At 43.1% G+C, this 25,980-nt stretch overlaps 1 protein-coding gene across 9 annotated transcripts in view; it reads left to right on the top strand.

Moving 5' to 3' along the window:
- The window catches only part of mctp2a (multiple C2 domains, transmembrane 2a), a 90,058-nt gene that overhangs the window by 33,006 nt on the left and 31,072 nt on the right, over positions 1–25,980 (top strand). For 8 of the 9 annotated variants that reach the window (XR_009654896.1, XM_060923972.1, XM_060923971.1 and 5 more), the window contains 13 exons: positions 3,765–3,907; positions 4,015–4,091; positions 4,211–4,322; positions 4,426–4,461; positions 6,421–6,570; positions 7,116–7,249; positions 7,469–7,649; positions 7,745–7,838; positions 7,924–8,026; positions 9,872–9,974; positions 10,203–10,304; positions 10,549–10,620; positions 10,825–10,944. Coding sequence is in view for 8 of the 9 variants with exons in the window: in XM_060923972.1 (XP_060779955.1) it covers positions 3,765–3,907; positions 4,015–4,091; positions 4,211–4,322; positions 4,426–4,461; positions 6,421–6,570; positions 7,116–7,249; positions 7,469–7,649; positions 7,745–7,838; positions 7,924–8,026; positions 9,872–9,974; positions 10,203–10,304; positions 10,549–10,620; positions 10,825–10,944 (1,427 nt within the window). In the remaining variant the exon portion in view is untranslated. Of the gene's footprint in view, positions 1–3,764; positions 3,908–4,014; positions 4,092–4,210; positions 4,323–4,425; positions 4,462–6,420; positions 6,571–7,115; positions 7,250–7,468; positions 7,650–7,744; positions 7,839–7,923; positions 8,027–9,871; positions 9,975–10,202; positions 10,305–10,548; positions 10,621–10,824; positions 10,945–16,255; positions 17,167–25,980 lie in introns of those variants that run through there. The other variant, XM_060923977.1, reaches the window with a different exon arrangement.

Consider the following 25,980-nt stretch of genomic DNA (forward strand, 5'->3'; position numbering starts at 1 on the left):
CAGAGCAGAAAGTATGCAAATAGGTTGATTAAATGGAAATGCAAGTTGTAGAGTGGATATGAGATCAGCCAGGCCTAACTGTTATGTGAGGAGCCACTGGAAACATAGGTAGATTATGTTCCACTGTGTTTTGCTCTTGAGCAGAGACACAGACGAATCCTCCCAACAGCCTTGGGTTTGATATGTGTTTACTTCAATCTTAGGCACAAATGGTACAAGTGCAGTTCTGTTTGATGCCCAGAAACATTTCTTCAGATCCAGTGCCAGTTTATGTGGTAGGCTTTGCCAAGCTGATTGGGCACCTAATTCTCCTGATGAGTGTCACAGGTGTATGCCCAGAGGCTGTTAATTACTATCATCCTCTCATTATTTCCTCATAATTGCAATATACCCGGCATATTTCTCATGGCCAGTTCAATCTGGCAGTAACGTGACTCCCAATATTTCCAAAATGAACAATCATCTGATATAAAAAGAAGAATCAATCTTACAAAACATCATGACACGAAGATAGCCTCGTAGATTCGAAACAGAGAAACATTCTGGTTTGAGAAGTTATTGAAATACATCACCATCTGCTGGTAATAACATGAAATAACCCTGCAGAATAATGCATCGCTGAGTCCGAATCCTCTGTTCTTGTATGTTGAATATTATAATGCAGTTTTAACGTAGAGGATTTTAAATCAGGAATATAAAACATAATTAATAAAATTACAGCTGTAGATTAATTCAAAGTTAAATAAATCGTTAAATAAATCGGTCTCAAAAACGTGAGTGTTTGCTGGCATATTACGCTGGTCAACAATTTTTCAGGAGTTGTCTGCTTCAGAGATGAAATTGAGTGTTTGTTATGAAATTTGGTGTGTTGAATTCAAACATGACAATGAAAAGAGCTGATTGGCTAGGGCTTCCAATATATTTAAGATTTTACATTTTATACTTATGTACGTTGTGTAGATAGTAGCGTTTTAAGTATAAATCATGAACCTAGGTCTCTTCATGTGTTTATGGTTGGTTTACATGATATTTCACCTGTTCTCTTTATGTAACACTAGAAAGTTTATAGAAATAAAATGTACAGCAAGAAGGTCGGGGCGGTACGGTGGTGTAGTGGTTAGCGCTGTCGCCTCACAGCAAGAGGGTCCGGGTTCGATCCCCGTGGCCGGCGAGGGCCTTTCTGTGTGGAGTTTGCTTGTTCTCCCCGTGTCCGCGTGGGTTTCCTCCGGGTGCTCCGGTTCCCCCACAGTCCAAAGACATGCAGGTTAGGTTAACTGGTGACTCTAAATTGACCGTAGGTGTGAATGTGAGTGTGAATGGTTGTCTGTGTCTATGTGTCAGCCCTGTGATGACCTGGCGACTTGTCCAGGGTGTACCCCGCCTTTCGCCCGTAGTCAGCTGGGATAGGCTCCAGCTTGCCTGCGACCCTGTAGAAGGATAAAGCGGCTAGAGATAATGAGATGAGATGAGATGAGATGAGATGAGATGAGCAAGAAGGTCCGGGTTCGAGCCCCGTGGCCGGCGAGGGCCTTTCTGTGCAGAGTGTGCATGTTCTCCCCGTGTCTGCGTGGGTTTCCTCCGGGTGCTCCGGTTTCCCCCACAGTCCAAAGACATGCAGGTTAGGTTAATTGGTGGCTCTAAATTGACCGTAGGTGTGAATGTGAGTGTGAATAGTTGTTTGTCTCTGTGTCAGCCCTGTGATGACCTGGCGACTTGTCCAGGGCGTACCCTGCCTCTCGACCATAGTCAGCTGGGATAGGCTCCAGCTTGCCTGCAACCCTGTAGAACAGGATAAGCGGCTACAGATAATGGATGGGTATTATGAACAAAATGGCAAAAAAAAACAAAACAATTATGTGTAAATACTGAATAGGTTTAGTCCTTATTCAGTGTGTACTCAGTACTTTTTGGCAGCTTGTCTCTTGTATTCATGAAACGGAACATCTCTTGTCAAGCAAAGACTTAATCTTGAGTGCATAGCACTGTATGATTTTTTTTTTTGAGCTGATATAGGGCAATTTGTTCAGCAGAGTGATGTAAGTTGACTTATAATTGCATCATCAGTGACTTCTCGGAATAACATGATATCATGTATGATGCAATACCGGCTTCAAATTGCATCATTCATTGTTTTGCCCAAAAAGTAAGTACTATCCAAACCCAATCATAGACTTATTCGTAGAGCCAATCTTGAAAACTAGAGCCAATGAACAATTTTAAGTTTCATTTTCATTCTCAGTGATCCAGAATTAGTTTTGACCATGTTTATTTCAGAAGCATTTTGGTTGTAGACCAGTGTTATTAAAAATACTAGGGTTCTTTCATATAACTTGTTTTGGCAAAGCAAAAATAAATGCTTGTGTAGAAATGTTTTTGCCATGGGGTAGGGAAGCAGGGGATTCTGTTGTAGTAGAAGTAAAGTGACTAATACAGTGCCTTTCTGACCATTTACGAGATGATAAACTTTCCGTGGTCAGAATTATTCTGTTTGTGACCCTCATTGTGTAGCACATGGTACAATTTACAATTTTTAGTGGACAGCACATGTGAATAGCTAAGAAATGATAATGACCTGTAAAATGTTTGTCACGTCGTCAGCATAATGGCTTTGCCTGATTAAATTCCCATTTACTTTTCACACTTTATGTAAAGATAAAGTATACCTCAGTCAAACCATGGTGAACTTTGCATATTTCACCTGACGGCTCTCATCAAAATTGCAGTTGTGATGTAGCCCATTCAGACCCTGGGCTTTCACTGTCTCCTCACTAGTTGAATCCTCACTTTCTGTGACAGGGTGGCATAATGGTGATGTGGTAAATCCCTCTACTAAACCCCCACCCCCCCACCCCAATCGCCTCTATTTGCTTAACAATTAACGCCCAGCCCACGGCCGGCTGACACCACACACACACACACACACACACACCGCCTCTATGTCCTCTAAAAAGCATCCCGACAAGCCCACAAACCCCCCACATGCACCTTCCCTCCCTTCTTCTGTGCCCGTTAATTTCTGCCGTCACTGTTTTTTCAGTCCCGACGCAGCTCCTCCTGTCAGGCTGCCTCCTGGAGCTGTTCATTTGGAGAGGCGGCACGCTGACAGGCCTGACAGCCCGTCCCCACAGGGCCTTTTGTCATGTGATTCCAGGCTACCCGCCGCTTTTTCTCAAGCACCCCCTTTATCCATCCATACAAACGAAGCCACAGGCTTCTTTCTATCTGCTCATGTTGTTTTTTGTTGTTTTATTTTTCCCCCTCCCCTTGTCTTCTTCTTTTTTACTTCAATCTGCATGCCATAGCATAGACAAAGACGGTCTGTCCATCTGCTTTTCTTTGTCCAGCTTGAGCAGGATGGAGTCGCTTAACAGGGTTTGGAGATTAACACTGGTTGCACTTAATTTCAGGGGTTTTAATATGCTCGAGGATTCATGCTGCTGAGAGTTTTTGTTCTGTTCTATAATTAACCAATTAAGAGTTGTGAGGTCCGTCTCCCCCACGCTTTGACAAGCCTCTGAAACAATGGCAATGCTGCTATATGTAGTGTGAATGTATGGGAGGTAGTGTGTGTATGTGTGTGGTTTTGAAGTTGCGGGGACCACATGCATACACAATCGCATGACTGTCGCTTTAATGCTTTTCTGTTATTCATAACACTTTGGCAAATTTTATTCCCTGTCACATGCTTTATAAGACACTAAGTCTTACTGAGATCTCTCTCTCTCTCTCTCTATCTTGAAATAACAAGCTGACTATTTCAACAGGTACCAGTGACCCATATGTCAAATTCCAAATAGATGGCAAGACAGCCTACAAAAGCAAGGTCATGTACAAGAACCTCAATCCTGCATGGAATGAGTCTTTCTCCATCCTCATCAGGGGCCTGGAGCAGAATGTCATAGTTAAGGTGTGGACAAGTTGCCCTGATCCTCACCAGACAACCACTGAAATTGCTTCCAGTCTCAACATAAATGACTCAACCCCTTTTCCCACTTCCTTATAATCCTGTTGCAGGTGTACGACCGGGATCTGAGATCTCGGGACTTCATGGGTTCAAGCACCATCACTCTCAGTAACTTGGAGTTGGACAAGTATGACACATTCATTTGCATATTTTCTTGTTGTTCATCATCAGGCATGATCGACTGTAGCAGTCTTAGAATAACTCAACCTAGTGACCTTTAACCCATAAAGATGGTGTTTCTTTCAGAACATCTGAGATGGTCCTGCGTTTGAAAGACCCATGCAATCAGGAAGAGGACATGGGAGTAATAATCTTAGACGCCTGTGTGTCCATCTGTGAGGGGCCCACCAAACGAAATGTATGTCCTGAAAACAAAACACAACAGATGTCAGGCACAACAAGCGTGTCGTCTTATGCAGCAACAGATTGACTGACAAACATGTCTCTTGCTTATATTTCAGAAATGGCCACTTAGGAGGAAAGGAAGCTTCAATAAGGTAGAATAGGATTTCTTCTTGAATGCTTCATACGGATAACTGTAGGTTATTTTGTGATGTTTCTGTCGTTCTTCCTCCGGTTCTACTTTCGTTTTGCTCTCTGTCCGACAAGCTGAGAGATAATCACACAGTCTGTTTGGTTTAGCAAAGAAATGCACCTTGTCCTAAAGGATTCTCTTAATCATTAAAAATCAAATATTCAGTTCCTTGATAATTGGCCACTGGAGGGCAGTAAATCATTGTATAATATCTACGGTTTTGCCCCCTCACCTTACAGTTAATAAATTCTGCTTTTATAACGATAAGCATTAATTTCACACAAAGCACTGAGAGATTGCAGCTGGGCTGAATGATATGTTGCAGTGATCCAACCATGTCGTGCCCTTTTTTATTGCATTTTGATGAAGCTCAAAGGGACTAAAGCTACATTTAAGCTCTGAGCCAAAGTACAGTAGCTTTCATTTGCGTAGCAGAGCAAAGATACACACACACTTTAAACATACGCTCTAGGGCTCCTGGACAGAGTCCTGTTTTTGTTCTTTTTCTGTAATGCGTGTATCCGATGGCGTGGCAGCACTTCATGTATTCCTTACCTTCTTCCAAAGAATTGAACTTTACCGCAAAATAAATAGCAAAAATGACAAACACATCTAGAACACAAGGCAAGTGCAAGGACGAAAATCGTGGTTTTGGATTGCAGCAGGCCTTTAATGAGCTTTGACTGTTTTTTTTTTTTTGAAGATGGCTGTTTTTCTGTCGGTTTTACACTGATGGTTCTTCTGAATCACATGTCTGTGCTGGCACAGCTGAGGCCCGGCTCTATTTGACACCTATTCGGGAGAGGCGGAAGATGGTCCTCTCATCTGCTCTTCTCCTCTCTCACACACCCGCCATCACAGTCGCGCTGACACACTGCCTCTGAGATGGAGGCTGGCAATTGCACTAACACACAGTGTGTGGTGCTGCTTCTCTCTGACAGGGTCGCTTGAGCTCCACTGTGTGTGTGTGTGTGTGTGTGTGTGTGTGTGTGTGTGTGTGTGTGTGTGTGTGTGTGTGTGTCCATTTTCCGAGGCACTCTGCCAGCTCTGCCAGTGTGGGATGGTGTGGCCCATTCCCAGACATAGTGAGCTATAACCCAGATGTTAATATGTAATATCCCAGCTGTGGGTGGATAGAAAGCCAAATGGGCCGGGCCCCCTCGTCCCCATGCTGTCCTACCATATGGAGTCAATCCCCCTGACCCTTTTAGCACCAGGAATAGTCTCTCTTTAGGGCCCACTTACTGTTAAGTGGAATTGTTTTATTGGCCATGCTGATCACACTACTTGTCCAAAATAAACACTTGGGATGACTTGGCTCAGACGAGCATTCTATTTCTCTCCCAAACCCTCTGCCCTCCCCCCTTATCGCTTTTTAAAGAGCCTTGTATATGGAGACATGACCATCACATTGAGAGTTAAAGCAAGAGTGTTAATGGGGAATAAGCTCAGCTCCGTCCCAGCCCAGCCTTGCTGCGCTAACAACTCCGCTATTTGATTTCTGGCAGACACGGCCAGCCTTTCATACACATCGTATTTTTTAAAGTGCAGGCGATCAAGCTGCAAGCTATCTCTTCACCACAATGCTATCCATCTGCACTGCCTGTAATGGACTTGATGTGTATATCGATATGGAAGACTTTGCCAGTTTTGTGCCGTTAACTGAAATGTAGTGGATGCAGTCATTCCTGTCACACATGAGATGCTTGTTAGTTATATATATGTTTTTTTTTTTTAATGTTTGCTTCACTTTGGTAATTTAATTGCAGTTGTAATCACTATCTTATTTTATTGCTTCTTTCTACAGAAATTGCTGTTTGAAAAATCAAACAATTTCAGTATGCAAATGGAACATAAGTGCTGCTCAAACAAGCAGCACTTGTTCACTTGCTATCTGTTTTTTATGCATTGATGGTTCCAGGGTCAGCTCCGAGGGGCTGCCGTGCAGAAAAGCCAAGTGTGGGGTGGAGTATACACTGTGGTGCTTGTGGAGGGGCAGGACATAGCTGAAGGTGGCCAAGGGGATGTCTTTGTCCGCATCAAATTGGGAGAGCAGAGGTTCCAAAGTAAGGTGAGGTTTCTTCCTCTAAATATTCGGTCATGTAAACACTTGGACTGTTTCACTTGCAGCACATTTTATAAATCTGTATGTCCTTCATCTATATCCGTCTGGTTCCGCTCTCTCAGGCTTCACTGTTTGACTCATTGTTTTGGCTGTGGCTGTCACTGCAGCCCTCCTAATGCTTGTGCCGTTGCTTTTCTCCAGGCTCATTTGCGTTCCCAGCATGCATTGCATATCTGGCTCCACCTCAGTGCATTGGCCTCCCCCCGATGAATCCACCCAGTCTTGTCTTTTTTTTTTTAACAGCTTCAGCTGTGTTTGGGCTTGCTTGTTTGTTGAGCAAAGATGATTCTAATCGGTTGGTGTCAAGATCTGGAATCCCAGGGAGGAATCAGTAGTGTGTCCTCCAAAATGATCATTTCATGCTTCTTCCTCTCCCATCAATACTCAGACTTAGAGTGAAAGAATAAAATAATCAAACGTTAAGCCTCCGTAGTGACATTGCCTCAAGTCTGTGCAGTACAATGACTCTTTTTTTTTTTCCTCCATGTCAGAATCTGTGCATTAAGACCAATCCACAGTGGAGGGAGAAGTTTGAATTCAACCGGTTCGAGGACGGCCAGGCAGATGTGCTGCTGGTCGAGCTTTGCTGCAAGAAGGGCAGAAAGTGTGAGGAATGCTTGGGAGTGTGAGTTCAAAACACATGACCTTTAGCTCTATAGTTCATTCTCCTCAAAGCAGTGACAAGAGCCCCTCTCTGCCAAGTTTCTTTTTCAAAGAATAGCACACTTGTTTGAGACACATTTAGTTGGATGAAAAGAAGTTTGAAATATGTTTAGCTTATTTAAATTATATTTGTAAAATGGGCCTATTATTGATTTCTAACAACAGCTGCTCTTATGTGCAGGAGTGAACTTGACCTCTCACAGCTGCCAGCCAATACAACACAGATACACAATGTGAATACAGGCAAAGGTCGGTTGGTGGTTCTGGTCACACTGAACCCCTGTTCTGGTGTCTCCATCACTGACCTGGGCTCCACAACCTCAGAGAATCCATTCACCTCTGAAAGCAACCTGAAGAAATATGTTAGTGTCCGGCCCTTCTTTTTTAATGCTCTCATTCTCGGACTGGATAAAATTAAATAGTTCTTGGTTCACAAAAATGCTTGTCTCATGCACAGAGTCTGATGAACACGCTGGATAACCTACAGGATGTCGGCTATCTCCAGGTCAAGGTTTTACGGGCTGCAGACCTTTTGTCTACAGATCTGAATGGTACTCATTTGTTGAGAAGCTAATCAATGCTTCTGCATTTCCCCGTTAATAATACAACTGCAGCAGTTTGTTTTCACCTGTTCAGGTAAAAGTGACCCGTTTTGTGTGCTGGAACTTGGGAACAGCAAGCTGCAGACTCAAACCATTCATAAGAGCCTCAATCCAGAATGGAGAACAGCTTTCACATTGTGAGTGGCACTTTATTATTTTGCAGATTAATAGACATTTTGGTTTATATTAATAAGCAACTCAAACCATCACTATCTGGTATTAGTTGCCGATACTAACCTTGATCAAAGTGAAATATCTCTACAACGTTTTGTTGCAGAATTGTTTACTCAGGACTTAATTTGTATACTATTATTTAATTTTAATTATATGCAAACATACATGTTAAAGGAGATACGCAAAACCTTTATTTTTAAATACATTTCTGAGTGGATAGTATCTCCATCCTTGACTCTTGTATGCTGCATAAATGGGAATAAAAAAACATATTTTTGAGAGTTAAAATCGATCGCAAAGTTGGCATTCGAGCCGCCCCGCTGAGCCAGCCAGCCCTGAGCGCGTGACGTCACCCCGGGAACCGGTTTTAAGGCCAAGGCCTTTTACAGCTATAAATCAAAGTCATATAAATAAAAATTTATGGTGAAAGTAAGAAATACCGTTACCGACTTGCTCAACTAAGACTGATTTGACTTCATTGATTGTGGGTTGACTCTCATTAAAACAGGATAGGTGTTACAACTTATGCAACATACATGTACATGCATGCATTTTCACTGATAAAATGTAAAAGGCGAATTAAATAATCAGATGAACTGAGACAATCACATTCTGAAGCAAATTAAATAATCTTATACCGCTAACTTAAACACACAATACAAGTTACATGGATTAATCTAAATGCAGGTAAACAACGTGTTGTTTTTGTTGTTTTATATCCAAATGAGAGTCGGAGCTTACCCGTCTGCGTTCTCGCTTCTTGAAGGCTGACCTTGTGGCCAATTGTTTTGAAACAATCTGACTTTCAGTTGTTCGTTCAGTTCTCTGTTCATTCGCTTCTTCCACATAAGGGTGAGATGGCAGCAATAGCCAGTTTAGAAATCAGACGGCTGCTCCACTCATTCTCCATTTTCTCCATACTAAGTACTCCGCCATTACTGCTCAGCTCAGGCAATTACTAAAACCTGGGACGTAACAGGACGTGACCGGTTTTAGCAACAACCATGGGGAGGTCACTGCCCGAGCGATATGTCCTGTCCCGTTCCATCCTGGGTTTTAGCAACAACCCTCGGCTCACTCCGGGAGGACTGGTGCAACTGAACTTTCCTTTTTTAAAAAATAAATAAATAAAATAATTACTTTCCTTTTCTTGTAGTTTTCTTTTCCTTTAATTGTTGATACTCTACCCTCTTTCAATATGGGCTTATAGCCAACGCTCCTCAACAGATCAGAGGTCTTGTACGAGTCTTCAGTGAAATGTGCAGAGCAGAGGAGAGACCACTTCGTAGGCGCCCAATGTGCCCATGAACTTCTCGCAAAACGCCTCCAAATCTTTGCAGTTTGAACATTCTTGGGCCATGAATGCAACGTAAATCCACTTTCTGTCATGTTGCTGGCGGGTGCAGCAACACATCTACGTGGCACGACGATAAATTAGCTCAAAATGGAGGATCGGAGTTGCAGTCAGCTCTGTGTTTTAGTATAGCGGAAATGACGATGAGACCGATAGACTCCCTGCTGTGACGTTACGGACGTCAAGGTCATTCACTCAGACCGCTACCTATATGAATCACTTTAATGGTAAAAATTACTATATTAGATTTATTGTTAACGCTTAAAACTATTCCTGTGCCATTCTTGAGGTCTCAACGCATTTACAAACAAAAGTGATCTCTGTGCATATGCTTTAAGGAAGTTTGTACAAAAGAGTTATAATTCAAAGATCTTTTCAAATGCTCATAATTCTAAATTAGCCATGAAGATTAGCATCTAATGTGAAGCAATTTGAATTTTTTGCCTTTGTGCAGGCCAGTTAAGGACATTCATGAGATCCTAATTCTGACTGTTTTTGGTGAAGATGGAGACAAAGTCCCAGACTTTCTGGGGAAAGTTGCTATTCCTTTGCTTACTGTAAGTTCAGAAAAAAGAAAATTCACATTATATTTTTACCTTCCTCTTGTACGTGGAGCTTGGGTTTTATATTTTAGATTGGAACTAAAAAACTACTTATAACAAATCTTCAAATTCATTGTTGAGGAATACTGTTCTGGAAAGTGAGCGCATGCCTAAAAACACAAGTTCATTATTATTATTAACACACATATTAACACATATTAACACACATGATTAATCTTGTAGGTTTCTAACGGGCAACAAATAACCCGTCTTTTGAAAAAGGAGAATTTGGAAGACATGTCGAAAGGAAGCATTACACTGGAGATGAATGTTTTGTACAACCCGGTAAGGATGCTACTGGTTTCTTTTTTTTGTGTGTGTGTGTGGGGGGGGAGGGGTTAGAGATGGCACTGACCCAGGACAGTGTTTTGGACACTCTTTATCAAGTACACATACAGGTTGGAACTGTGACTAAGCAGAAAGAGATGAAGTTCAATGTAACATGCCACTGTCTTTAACTTCACCAACTCATTTCGTACTGCTTGTAATGGCTTGAACCTAACAGTGTCTTGAACGCTTCCTGTCAAAGGTCAGAGCTGCCATTCGAACCTTCCAACCCAAAGAAACAAAGCTTGAGGACAACCCAAAATTCAATAAAAAGGTTGGTATCCTGACCACCACTCGATCTTCATCCTTTGCAGTGCAGCAACAGTATGTTCTGACATGGCTTCCCATCAAGTGGACTTGATGGATTAATATTTATCATCCTCAAAGTGTCCTTTGTAAAAGCCTCTATGCACTGCACTTACTGTGAACATTATTTCATACCAAGCATTTTACTAACTACTGATTTGTCGCCCATTAGCTGTTAGCACGCAACATTTACCGCGTGAGGAGAATCAGCATGGCCATTCTGTATACGCTGCAGTACATTAAGAGCTGCTTCCAGTGGGAGAGCACTCAGAGGAGCATCATTGCCTTCCTGGTAAGTTCTCCAACTGATGTCTATAGCACGCCTCCATAGAGCCTTTACAGAAAAAAAAATTATCACTTATCTATGATTAAGAACATTTTATCTTCTCACTCTAAATCTGCAGTCAGAATAGATGTTTGCTGTTAATCTCTCCTTGCACAAATGGCATATATAAAGTGAGAGCAAACGACTGGCAGTGAAAAAGTCACCATTCTGGTGCAGTTTGCAATTTAGCCATGATTTAGTGTTTTAGCCTCGGCTGGATTTGCAGCTACATAAATGTAATTTAATTTTCTCAAGTAAATTAGGAATACAAAATTAAGTCTGTATTCACAACATTTTGTACATAAAAAAACATTTGTTAATCTACTTTGTGTACCAAGCACTCCAATTTGCTGGAAACTTGTAATATAGCTAACTTGCTCATCAACAGTTAAAAACAAAACAAACAAAAAAAACCCACACAAATATGAAACCTGCCATACCATCTTATCCAGCCTGCATTCCAAGATACCATTCTGTGATAGTGCATTAGGCTTCAGAGATCGGTGCAAAAATGTGAAAATATCTTCATCTCATTATCTCTAGCCGCTTTATCCTGTTCTACAGGGTCGCAGGCAAGCTGGAGCCTATCCCAGCTGACTACGGGCGAAAGGCGGGGTACACCCTGGACAAGTCGCCAGGTCATCACAGGGCTGACACATAGACACAGACTACCATTCACACTCACATTCACACCTACGCTCAATTTAGAGTCACCAGTTAACCTAACCTGCATGTCTTTGGACTGTGGGGGAAACCGGAGCACCCGGAGGAAACCCACGTGGACACGGGGAGAACAAGCAAACTCCACACAGAAAGGCCCTCGCCGGCCACGGGGATCGAACCCGGACCCTCTTGCTGTGAGGCGACAGCGCTAACCACTACACCACCGTGCCGCCCTGAAAATATCTTAAACACGGGAAAATGTATGTAATATTTAAATAATATTGGCTGGCTTTGAGTGGTCTATCAGAGTCTTCGACTCGTTCAGTATCATGCTAGCTGAATGGAATATATCTGATAGACCATGAAAAAAAGCCAGCCTATATTATTATTATACACACTCTCTTCATATCAGCATTTTCAAAGGCCGACGCTAGCTTACCCATGACTCGGCGATGTTAGCGTGGCAGTCCAGTTACCTTCCAGCCGGTGTAGTGTTAGCGAAGGCCAATGCTAGCGCAGTCAAGCCGAATAGTATTATTATTTTCTCTATGTAGCTTACTTAGCTACTTTTAAAATCAACATCGACAACTCCACACAACGGAATGAACTGGCGGCCAAAATTCTCTCAAAATCTTCCACTTTTAATGAAGCAAACCTCGTGACCATGTTGGTTTACAAACTGTCACAGTCACTCGCTAGCGCGGAAGTTTTACATCTCCGACGTGTCTCTTTTCCAGTTTTTCGATGTCCGTTGGTTTGTTTTTCTCTTGTAAATATGCATGAAGAATATATAATGAAGTTTTGGTAGCTTTTTAGGTGTTCAGCGTGTCTTTAGTTTCAGTTTTCAGTTTATTTATTTAGTGCTTAAACCTAGCACTGGATTAGCCTCGTCTTCCCTCTTTCCCGTCCGACAAAGAAATGATGGTGCGCATGTGCAACAGAAAAATTTTGTCATTGGATCGTCACATCAGCTCCAATGTGTGACGTCATGTTGTCTTGACAACGTGCAATATTGTAACAATATTGCATGTTCATTCTCCATTGGGGAGAGTGGAGTAATACATGGAGGACAAGCGATATGATAACAATATTGCATGCCATCTTTAAACCCACTAGAAGGGAATCAAATACATGTTTTTATTTCATGGAAAAAGTGGCCCATATTTATAATATTTCTTTTTATGAGACTATTATAAATCAGATATTATTGACTTTGTTTTCGGTGCTTTTACACAGGCATCAACGTTTCTTATTCTACTGGCAGATAATTTTGTTTCTTCCTAGAAATAAATGTTCAAAATTAGTAAAATGTTCTGCCAAAGGAACAAGACTAGTTCAACCATGAAATGAATAAAAATGTCTAGAAATAGATTTAATAGGCATGCTTGGTTTATGATAATCTTATAGCAGGAAATACGAGATAGTTTTTTCAATATGACTTCCAGATATTTCTGCTTGCTGTCATAGTGTATCATGAAAATTCATATATATATTCTCTGAAAAAGCCATTATACCTTCATAGCAGTTTTAGGTGTTTCTTAATGGAAAGTGTAAGTATTTTACATGAAAAAAACTAACCCTGCGTCCGAAATCACTCACTCATTCACTATTCACTACTTTCTATGCTATCTAGGGAATTACTATATAGAGGACTATATAGTGAGCTCATTGGTAAAATGAAATAAAACAATTTTGGACACTACTCTGCCACGCCGTTATTTACTTCATTACTGTCGCACAATTAAAACGTGTCCGCTCAGTCGGCTGGTGGGTTTTCAAAATAATAAATACATGCATGTACTTTTGTAATAAATCCATATTATACTCAGCGTATTTCCCACATTAATAAATACAAAGTACTGCTATGTCTTTCAGTTCTTTTAAATTAAGGCTGAATCCTTTCTTCTTTCCTGCTGCCTTTTATTAAATCACATTTGAGGCTTTTGATTAATTCCTCGTTCTGCACTGTAACTTTTATTCTTGTATTTTATCTCTCTTATTCTATTTTAGCTTTTTTTCTATTCTCTGACTATTTTTAATTATACTTGAACGTCTGTTTATAATGTGTTTCTTCCTCCGTCCATTTGCTTTTTTTTTTCTTTCAGCACGACCGCAATGCATGATGGTATATATTGCTTGGGTAGTGACCATCGGTTGTAGTGTACACTACTTTTCACGATGCATTGTGGGATGCTTTGAGTGCACTATTTATATAGGGTGTAATAATTCTCACTATACATTCGGACAGGGCGGCACGGTGGTGTAGTGGTTAGCGCTGTCGCCTCACAGCAAGAAGGTCCGGGTTCAAGCCCCGTGGCCGGCGAGGGCCTTTCTGTGCAGAGTTTGCATGTTCTCCCCGTGTCCGCGTGGGTTTCCTCCGGGTGCTCCGGTTTCCCCCACAGTCCAAAGACATGCAGGTTAGGTTAACTGGTGACTCTAAATTGACCGTAGGTGTGAATGTGGGTGTGAATGGTTGTCTGTGTCTATGTGTCAGCCCTGTGATGACCTGGCGACTTGTCCAGGGTGTACCCCGCCTTTCGCCCGTAGTCAGCTGGGATAGGCTCCAGCTTGCCTGCGACCCTGTAGAACAGGATAAAGCGGCTAGAGATAATGAGATGAGATGAGACATTCGGACAGCGATACAAAACGGCGAACTCACTATATAGTCCGCTAGATAGTGAGCAGTGAGTGATTTCGGACACAGGGTACGGTAAGTCTGTTGGCATCACCTTGGAAAGGCAAACTTTCTAGACTGCTTGGTCTTTATGTTTCATCAGCACAGTGAGTTGTTGGAAGCAGGACAGTGACTGAATTAAACAGAAAAAAGTTTGTAGAGGCTGATTAAAAAAAGAAAGATATGAACTGAAGGAGTTTTGTTTAAAGCAGTTCATGGCAAGTAAATGTGATCCTCCCACAAGTCTGCTGATGAAGCCTGGGAAAAGCCTGCTGTTGAGTTGGTTGCACTGTGAGTCAAATGGCCTTTTAATTGTGAACTAAGCAAAGTTTTGCTTGCAGAATTTCTTTGCAATGGGAAGTGTAAGACAGCTGTTCGAAGTTTAAAATAAAATAATTTCACTTTTGTAATTTTGCTAGTGCAAGTATTTAGAGGGGGCGGCACGGCGGTGTAGTGGTTAGCGCTGTCGCCTCACAGCAAGAAAGTCCGGGTTCGAGCCCCGTGGCCGGCGAGGGCCTTTCTGTGCGGAGTTTGCATGTTCTCCCCGTGTCCGCGTGGGTTTCCTCCGGGTGCTCCGGTTTTCCCCACAGTCCAAAGACATGCAGGTTAGGTTAACTGGTGACTCTAAATTGAGCGTAGGTGTGAATGTGAGTGTGAATGGTTGTCTGTGTCTATGTGTCAGCCCTGTGATGACCTGGCGACTTGTCCAGGGTGTACCCCGCCTTTCGCCCGTAGTCAGCTGGGATAGGCTCCAGCTTGCCTGCGACCCTGTAGGACAGGATAAAGTGGCTAGAGATAATGAGATGAGATGAGAAGTATTTAGAGGGACTTCATTTACGGTTCGCACACAACATAGTGCAGCTCTACCTTTGTGGCATGCTGCACAGTCCCAGAGCTTGTCCTTGCCGTGTTCCAGAAGCCTACGGAGTGTGCTGCGCCACGCTAGTTGGGCAGGTATTTTTAGACTCAAGGCTTTCTAGGAGCTGGGACTTCAATCTGCAATCTCCTCTGTGCTGCTGGAATGAACAACGCTCCCTGGAGGTAAAGTGTTAAAGGGTGGTGGGCCTGGACACCTGGGAAGAGAAAGATGGAGAAAGGATGTTCGAAAGAAAAATATATAGGTATATACACTTACTAGCCAGTTTATTAGGAACACCATACTTATACTGGGCAGGACTCCCTCATGTTGGCCATTCTCCTCTGACCTCTCCTCCACCTATATCCGCATCATTTTATAGTAGACTGGATAATCGGATCAATGAGCAGGTGTGCAGTACAAAGGACAAGGACCTAATAAAGTGACCAATGAGTGTAGACCCATAACCAAAGGCTGTTATTACATACTGATAAAACAATAGTCACTGACACACGTGGAAAGACTGATCTCTCTTTGCCTGTAATGCCTTGGGTCCAGGCGCGGTTTTAAGGGGTGGCAAAAGGTGGCAGTTGCCACTGTAAAAATATGTCTTGCCACCATAGTTGCCCCCCTATTTCATCTCATCTCATCTCATCTCATCTCATTATCTCTAGCCGCTTTATCCTGTTCTACAGGGTCGCAGGCAAGCTGGAGCCTATCCCAGCTGACTACGGGCGAAAGGCGGGGTACACCCTGGACAAGTCGCCAGGTCATCACAGGGCCGACACATAGACACAGACAACCATTCACATTCACACCTACGGTCAATTTAGAGTCACCAGTTAACCTAACCTGCATGTCTTTGGACTGTGGGGGAAACCGGAGCACCCGGAGGAAACCCACGTGGACATGGGGAGAACATGCAAACTCCACACAGAAAGGCCCTCGCCGGCCACGGGGCTCGAACCCGGACCTTCTTGCTGTGAGGCGACAGCGCTAACCACTACACCACCGTGCCGTTCCCCCCATTTTAAAAAGAATTATTTATTAAAACACATTTTTGAAATTCAATTATCTATCTACAGAGATACTAAGCCCTCATCTCATCTCTACCTACCGTTATTTATGTTATTTCACACCCCACCCCACCCCCGGAATTTTGAAATGGTTTCACCCAGAGAGAGACGTTCTTCTGTTATGATTCTTCTGAATGCTCAACTTCTGATGAAGCAATGTCATTGGTTGGATGTATGGAGTGCTGTCTCGCTAGGTTGCGGTAGTAGCTATACCTCTAAGTTATGTTTTACTTTCTGTGTATGCGAGGCAACGAAATGAAAGCTAATAGTTTTGTAAAGTGATAGGCTTTAGAAAGTAAACAACTTGTGTGTTGTGTGTTAGCATTACTAGAAGGTCAGCCTAGCTCGCGTTTTCGCCTGTGTGCTATTCAGTTTAGTGATATACTTAATTTGTTTCTTTTAGTTTTACGTAAATCGAGGATGAACACATCTGTATAAGTTTGAAGTCTTCATTAAAGATCCACAATCTAAACCGTTCGCTATCTGTCTATTTTTTGATACATCGCTAGGGCAGAATAGTTCCATTCATTGCTTGGGAATATACTTTCAGAAAAGATGGTTTAGATGGTTGAATCCGTTTTCCTTGATGGTACAATAGCTGAATACATATTTGACAAGATGACTTGATTGTGAGTCTTTCTTGAGCGTAAGTAAAAATGATTTCTACGATTTGCATAAACTGCTGCATCGACAACCTATGCCCCCCTCCTGGAACCTATGCCCCTCCTTTGCCACCCTAAGGAAAAAATCTCTGGAGCCGCCACTGCTTGGGTCCACTTTGCAGGAGAGGTCACTGCATATCGAAACAATATTTTTCTGATGTTGAATATTCCTATGAAGAAACAGATCCAGATAGGATTGGTCTCTTTCCGGATGTCGACAGCTCACCGAATAGTTTGAAAGTGATGTAAATCGTATGCTTATCCCCTTTTCAGTCGCCAGCCTACTTAACACAGAAATTTGGACTGATGTGTAAGAAAGTGCTCTTCACCATCATCTTTTGTAAGAATGCTGTTTCATCTTGCCAGTACAATTCTGCAGCTTGTGGTGGATCAGCATTGACACATTGTGGTTTTTGTACTTAATTCATCACTCATCTGTAAGTCTTAAGGATGGAAGTAACTAAGCTCCTGAGCCACATCTGGCCAGATGGACTCTGCCTGCTTTTCTGATGTGCATAATTAGACCAAACTGAGCATCTTTCCTCTGAAATCTGTGTTCCAGGCTATATCACACATGAACCTGGCTATAATATACATTACAATGCATTATTTATAGAGCAGCTGGATTTCACAGTTCTTACGCTGTCACCATTTTACTCTTATAATGCATTCACCACAGTGTGGTTTGTCTGTCCGGTGCTATAGGCTCTGGCAGCCACGTCTGTTCCTGGAACACAAATTTGCCCAGCTGCTGGAAATCCCCAAGAGGGTGATGCTGACCTCCTCACAGGATAGAGCTTATACCCAGTCCCTCTCCCAGCTTGTCTCCTTTTTTTGTTATCCACGCACAGATATTTCAATGCATATGCTTCATAAAGTGCACTTCTATGTGATCATGCAGACTAAGCACACGTAGTAACACTAGCGTTGATATTTTGTATATGTGGTGTGTTTTCAGTGGAGATTGCAATGTTTTCACTCAGAAGCCTCTTATAAAAACTGCTTTATACGTCGATGCTATGAATACAGTGCCGATTGCGACTGAAGGCGAAGCCTTTGGGCAGCAGGTCATGGGAAGCTCTGACAGACTTTGCTTCGAGTGTGTACTTCAGCGTGGAGTTTATTGTGTGTAGTAATGGTGCATAATTCTCAGTGGAAGTGGATGTGGACCTTTTGAAGTTCTTCTCCATATTAAACCATGGCATTCTAGGTAAAAATAGGAACCAGCTCATTAGATAATCCTGAAAGTCCTTTGTCTGTGTATGAGGAAAAACATCTGGTGAACGCTTAGAAGGTGTCTGCAGCCCTGCAAACTGAAAAACTAGGAATATAATTTATCACGGCGGCACGGTGGTGTAGTGGTTAGTGCTGTCGCCTCACAGCAAGAAGGTCCGGGTTCGAGCCCCGTGGCCGGCGAGGGCCTTTCTGTGTGGAGTTTGCATGTTCTCCCCGTGTCCGCGTGGGTTTCCTCCGGGTGCTCCGGTTTCCCCCACAGTCCAAAGACATGCAGGTTAGGTTAACTGGTGACTCTAAATTGACCGTAGGTGTGAATGTGAGTGTGAATGGTTGTCTGTGTCTGTGTGTCAGCCCTGTGATGACCTGGTGACTTGTCCAGGGTGTACCCCGCCTTTCGCCCGTAGTCAGCTGGGATAGGCTCCAGCTTGCCTGCGACCCTGTAAAGGATAAAGCGGCTAGAGATAATGAGATGAGATGAGATGAGATAATTTATCACTTGTTTATCTTCTGGTAATGAGTCTAGAAATTGCTCCTTGAAGAACACACTGGTGTGTGTGTGTGTGTGTGTGTGAGAGAGAGAGATAAAAAATTTATAAAATGCCACTTTTTTTAGATGTTAGATGTGGCTTTTTCTCAGACGAAAGAGAGAGAGAGAGAGAGAGAGAGAGAGAGAGAGAGAGCACTGGGGACTGTCGGGGTCAGCCAGAGTTCCTTTCTGCATTGCCCACTTCGGCCTGCAGATGGCGTTATAGTACTACCAAATAAATACATAGCATGTATTGTTCCATTATCGCAAGAGGAACGTGTGAAGGCTTTTCTGGCAATGAACAGGAGAAAATCTTCCTGTCTTTATCCACGTAGAATGAAAATTTGTTTTACAGGCTAAATGAGTTGTGCGTTATACAGACAAATTGCACTTCCTCCTGACCTGAAAATTCCTTAGCATGTATGATGCGGTCAAAAGAAGGGTGGAAGAAGGAGGTGCATGCTTTACTGTCATTAGTGTGCTTTAAGTATTTAAGTGATATGAATATTTTAACACGTTAGTTTGCTTTGGCTGTCAGTAGTCGTGACCGGAAAGGAAAACCTGTTTGTGTGTGTGTGAGAGAGAGAGAGAGAGAGAGAGAGGGTTCTTTTCGACACTGCCAGGTAGCAAGCGGTTTAGACATCATTTGACAGGCTGTGAAATGCTGATTGCTTCACATCACAGACTGTAAAGATGGCATCTGATGAATGTTTGATGTCGTGCAGCTGTAAACACAGTTGGCAGCCATGATGGAGGGTTTTCTCTCTGTCTGTTTCGCTCTCTGTTTCTCTGAGCTGACAGGATGAGAACCAAAGAGGGTCAGAGTCACAGTGCAGCTTCAGTTTGAGCCTTAAATTGACTTATTTGGACTGTCATAATCGATTCAATTAACACTATAACCACCATCACGCTGTTTAATTCACTAGTAACTACGAAGTGTGTGGCCTTTTAAAGGCAGAGCTGTATGAGCAAATCCTTTATCTGTATGATATTCGTCTTTGCTTTTCAAGTTTGAAAGTTTGCCAAGTGGTTCAGCCTTGACAGTTGGATTGAGGTGTGTGTGTGTGTGTGTGTGTGTGTGTGTGTGTGTGTGTGTGTGTGTGTGTGTGTGTGTGTGTGTGTTCCTCTTGGCAAAAGGCTTTGGGCGCTTCAGGGACCTGTCATTGAGTCAGAGAGTTTTTATGTTGTGGATATGACAGGCAGAAGGACCCTTGATGGCGTTTATATACACTGCATACGTGCTGGGTTTTCTTGAACTCATCCTCTAATAGGTTAATAATTAACGAGGCAGAGTGCAGCAGACGCTCAGCTTGGTATGACGGCTGCTGCTCTGACAGTTATTGAGCGCGTTATTGAGACATGTATGTTCGGCATCATCGCAGCTTTGTGCTGACCTCACAGACCCAGCTCTCATCACGCATGCTGACAGGTCTACCATTGGCCAATCATGTTCTCACACTAGTGAAAACAGCATCCAAACAGTCCTGTATATTTGATTCCATTCACTCCAATATTCTTCGGTAGAATTTTTTAAATTTTTTGTAAATACCCTTAACATTGAGTATAGAATTACAATATAAACAATACAATATAAAGCGTTTATATATAACACATGTAAGAATATATTCTATATTATTTAATAATAATTTAATAATTTTCTTTTTTTTAATTACTTGGCAACAGAGATTAGATGTGTTGCTTCACTTGTGTTCATTTTGCGAGCCCTTATGCAATGTGCTCAGTGTTTAATTTTAGTGTGTGTGTGTGTGTGTTATGACCAGTGTTAAGATACTCTGTGCCTCACAGGATAGAGAGAACAGTTCTCTCCAGGCATCAGTGCCTATGGCTGTTTCTGGCCTCTGCTTGGCCCCACTGGTTGTGGTGTGTGTGTGTGTGTGTGTGTGTGTGTGTGTGTGTGTGTGTGAACAGAACTGACACTCGGGCCCCAGTGGCCTCAGGGGAAGAAGGCTTGCATGGCGGATCTGTCACCCAGGAGGTGGCTGAGTGTTAATGCTCCCGACACGGATTAAACACTGGTGGCCAGCGCGGTGGAGGCAGGGTCAGTATGGCAGCCACTGACAGCCATGCTGCACCATTCCTAGATGGCCTCTTCCCCTCATCTTTGCCTTTGTCTCCCTCTCTGCCTGTGTATCATACAAGCATACATCAGAATACCTCACTGGTCACTGCAGGGGCTTTTCAGTTTCAGTGGCATACATTAGGAACTATGTGGCTTGTGTATACAAGTTCTAGTACATTATGGATTAATCTTTTTCAACCTCCTTAATTCCAAATAAGATCCATAAGTATATATACACAGAGAGAGCGAGCGAGAGAGAGAGAGAGAGAGAGAGAGAGAGGAGTGTTTTTACTGGGAAGTATGCCACTCATATTTTTCATACGAATGACATCTGGGACATTGAGTAACATATTTTTCAATATCCTCACTCATGAGGATATCGATGAATGGTTTTGATTAACTTGCATGGTTTTTGTTTGTGAATATGGCTATATAATAAAAACAAACTTACACCTTGGCTTGAAGAGATGAAGTTTATGTTCTGTTGAAAAACTCGCATTTTTCATATGAAATGCATCCCGGACCTGAGTGACATATTTTCCAATGATGTCACTCCCAGTGTTTTCCCGCTGACTTGATGCGTGTTGTCAAAACTGTTTCCAAATTAAAATTCTTTTGATTAACTTGCATTTTTTTCTGGATGTGTCTATATAACAAAAAAGAATATTACGCAGCGGTGCGAAGATATGAAGCTTACCTGCTCGTACTGAAAAATATGTTCACCACTCGAAGATAAACTTCGTATCTTCACGCCACGATGTAATATCCTCTATATACAGTACTGTGCAAAAGTCTGTATAAAAATAGTTACCCTATTGTTTTTTAGCGCAAACTTTGTTATAGATTTTTAACTTTTACATTTTCATGTCAGTCCAAAAACATTTCAAATTTCCAAACATTTGTTTTACAGCACAAAAAACAGCATGTTATGTAAAAGACCACTTTCCAGATTAAAAAAACCATGACTGCTGCTGGATTTTGCTGCAAAAATAAGAAACAAGTGCGACAATCAGGGCTGCACGGTGGTGTCGCCTCACAGCAAGAAAGTCTGGGTTCGAGCCCCGTGGCCAGCGAGGGCCTTTCTGTGCGGAGTTTGCATGTTCTCCCTGTGTCCGCGTGGGTTTCCCCCACAGTCCAAAGACATGCAGGTTAGGTTAACTGGTGACTCTAAATTGACCGTAGGTGTGAATGTGAGTGTGAATGGTTGTCTGTGTCTATGTGTCAGCCCTGTGATGACCTGGCGACTTGTCCAGGGTGTACCCCGCCTTTCGCCTGTAGTCAGCTGGGATAAGCCTTCCTCCAGAAGGCTTTTTCTTTGTCCATGTGGTCAGCTGCAAACTTTAGTTGAACTTGAAGGTGTCAATTTTGTAGCAGGGGCTACATTCCAACATCTTCCAGTTCATGGCAAGCCTGTGGTTCCTGGGTCATTCTTGACCATCCGAACCAATTTCCCCTCAACTGAGGGTGGCATTTTGGTTCTTCTTCCAGCAAAGTGGCTTGGCAAAGTGGCTACAGTGCCCAATAACTTATTCTTATGTACAATTGCTTGAACTGATAATCTTAGAATCTGCAGTTGTTTAGAAATTGTTCCAAAAGACATTTCTGAGGTTGTGTAAATTTATGATCCTCTTTCTCAGATCTGCATTGAGGTCCTTGGACTTTCCCATTGGACTGTGTTGGTTAATCCAATGAGTGCTGTCAAATGTTTTTTTGTTGGCACAGAGAAGCTACCAGCTATAATCAATTATGATCAGTACCAGAAAGTTAAGAGGTCTTGGCAAGTTAAAAGACATTTTGGAACTTTCAGCACCACTAAATTAATAATTTATGTTGGTGTATGTATATTTTTGACCATCTATATATAATTTTGACCCTGTGTTGATTTCAGAAAACCAAAAATAAATGAAAACTTGTGTATCAGATTCTTGTTTTTTTCTATCAAAGATGTATGTTGTACAGTCATTCTGCTGCAGAAAAAGAATGGTTCAAAGAAATAATTGAAAGCCCAATATCACCATAACAGTCACGTCCATATGTCTCATCTCATCTCATTATCTCTAGCCACTTTATCCTGTTCTACAGGGTTGCAGGCAAGCTGGAGCCTATCCCAGCTGACTATGGGTGAAAGGCGGGGTACACCCTGGACAAGTCGCCAGGTCATCACAGGGCTGACACATAGACACAGACAACCATTCACACTCACACCTACGGTCAATTTAGAGTCACCAGTTAACCTAACCTGCATGTCTTTGGACTGTGGGGGAAACTGGAGCACCCGGAGGAAACCCACGCAGACACGGGGACAACATGCAAACTCCTCACAGAAAGGCCCTCGTCAGCCATGGGGTTCAAACCTAGACCTTCTTGCTGTGAGGCGACAGCGCTAACCACTACACCACCATGTCACCCATATATATATCTTAATTTTGAACCAATTAACCAAAAACCAATATGAAACAGCAAAGAAGGAGTTGCAGCACCTCGCCAGGGAACAGGAAACTGGGGCCTCCTCCTAGAGCCAGACCTGGGAGGGGAGCTCGCTGGTGGGTGTCTGGTGGTTGGGCCTGGCACAGCCCGAAGAAATTACATGGAGCCGCCACTATATGGGCTCACCACCCACAAGGACAGGTACCAGGGTCGGGTGCATTGTGAGCTGGATGGCAGGCAAAGGTGGGTGCCTGGGCGTGCTGATCCTCAGCAGCGCAGACTAATTCTTGGGACATGGAACATCAACTCTCTGGCAGGAAAGGAACTGGAGCTGGTGTGGGAGGCGGAGCAGTATCAACTAGATATAGTTGCATATGCATAGTTCTGGAACCAAACTCTTGAGGACTCGGGGGAAGCTTCACCCATATCTCTGGCAGAGGTCATTGTGGTCGTCAAGAAGCTCCTCGGTGGCAAGGTGCCGGGGTGGATGAGATTCACCCTGAGATGCTGAAGGCTCTGGACATTGTTGAGCTGTCTTGGCTGACACGCCTCTTCAGTGTTGCGTAGAGGTCAGGTACAGTGCCTGTGGAGTGGCAGACCAGGGTGGTGATTGCTCTTTTTAAAAAGAATGACCAGAGAGCATGCTCCAATTATAGGGGTATCACACTGCTCAGCCTCCTCGGAAAAGTTTATTCTAGCGTGCTGGAAAGGAGGCTCCGACTGATTGTCAAACCTCAGATTCAGGAGGATCAATGCAGATTCCATTCTGGTTATGGAATGGTGGACCAGCTCTTTATCCTGGCAGGGTTGTTGGGGGGGCATGGGAGTATAACCAGCCAGTCTATGTGTGTTTTGTAGAATTGGAAAAGGCTTATGAATGTGCCCCCTGGGGGCTCCTGTGGGGCACACTGAGAGAGTACGGGGTATTGGGGTCATTGCTACGAGGCATCTGGTCCTTGTACAAATAAAGTGTGAGCTCTGTCCATATTCTCAGCAAAGAGTCAAACACATTTCCTGTGGGTGTTGGACTCCTCCAAGGCTGCCTCTTGTCACTGATCCTTTTTGTGATATTCATGGATGGGATCTTAAGGCGCAACTGGGGTGAAGAGGGTGTCCAGTTTGGGAACCTCAGAATTGCATCTCTGCTCTTTGCAGATAATGTGGTTCTGTTGGCTTCTTCCGATCATGACCTTCAGCATGCACTGGGACGTGCAGCCAAAAATGAAACAGCTGGGATGAGAGTCAGCATCTCCAAGTCTGAGGCCATGGTTCTCTGCCAGAAAATGGTGGGGTACTCCCTCCGGGTTGGGAGTGAGTTGCTGCCCCAAGTGAAGGAGTTCAAGTATCTTGGGGTCTTGTTCACGAGTGATGGTAAAATGGAGCGTGAGATGGATAGGCAGATTGGGGCAGTATCAGCAGTAATGCAGGCATTGTACCAGACCGTTGTGGTGAAGCGGGAGCTAAGCTGGAAGGCAAAGCTTTCGATCTACCAGTCAGTCTATGTTCCAACCCTCACCTATGGTAATGAGCTTTGGGTAGTGACCGAAAGAATGAGCTTGTAGATACAAGCGGCTGAGATGAGCTTTCTCTGTAGGGTAACTAAGCTCACCCTTAGAGATAAGGTGAGGAACTCAGACATCCGGAGGGATCTCGGAGTAGAGCTGCTGCTCCTTCATGTCAAAAGGAGTCAGCTGAGGTGGTTCAGGCATCTGATTGGGATGCCTCCTGGGCGCCTTCCTTTGGAGGCTTTCTGGACATGTCCAACTTGAAGGAGGCCTTGGGGTAGACCCAGAACATGCTGGAAACATTATATGTTTCATCTGGCTGGGGAGCACCTTGGGATCCCCATGAGCAACTGGAAAGTGTTGCTGAGGAGAGGGATGCCTGGAATACCCTGCTTAGCCTGCTGCCACTGCAACCCAACTTTGGATAAGTGGAATAAAATGGATGGATGGACCGGTTCACCATTTTGACAACGCGCATCTAGTCCGTGGGAAAACATTGCGAGTGACGTCATCGAGTGAAATATTGGAAAATATGTCACTCAGATCCGTGATGTATTTCATCTGAAAAATATGATTTTTTTAACACGAGAAGATAAACTTCATATCTTCAAGCCAGCGTGTGATTTTCTTTTTATTATATAGACACATTCACAAACAAAGTACCCAAATTTATCAAAACAATTCATTGATTTCCTCACAAGTGACATATAGAGATTTATGTCATGGTTTTGGTTCTCCATGTCCCGGATGTAGTTCGTATGAAAAATACGAGTGACGTATTTCCCAGCAAAACACTCGTGTTATATATTTGCAGCCATCCTCACCCCTATTACTTGAATATATATTGAATACCTCAGTTCTCTCTATTCTCTTTCTTCCATCCATTCGATCCATTTCCATCCTCATTAGGTGGGTACATGGTCTCTCAACCACTTTACCTGGCCGACACAGAAACCTGAAAACCTAGACATGCAACATATAACGTCATATTGTTCACGTTCTTATTCTAGCTATAAACAACTGCATACAATGCTGTAGTCAACATTACCACACAGCATCCTCAGCTGAAAAAGCCAGGCGTGAGCACAGCAGTCACTGTGGCATTTGATTCACTATTAATATCATCTTCCTCATATTTTAATTGAGAAAGCAATGCAAATTACTGCAACTGCCCTCTGACTCACCTAGGAAAAGCTAACTTTTCATTTAAATCCCTCTATCACACACACACACACAGCCTGTAGCAAGTTGTCAGTCTTGTTAAACTTCTGATATGTTCTTATAATTTGGCATCATTC

The sequence above is a fragment of the Neoarius graeffei genome, chromosome 6 (assembly GCF_027579695.1).
Source record: "Neoarius graeffei isolate fNeoGra1 chromosome 6, fNeoGra1.pri, whole genome shotgun sequence".
Lineage (NCBI taxonomy): Eukaryota > Metazoa > Chordata > Actinopteri > Siluriformes > Ariidae > Neoarius > Neoarius graeffei.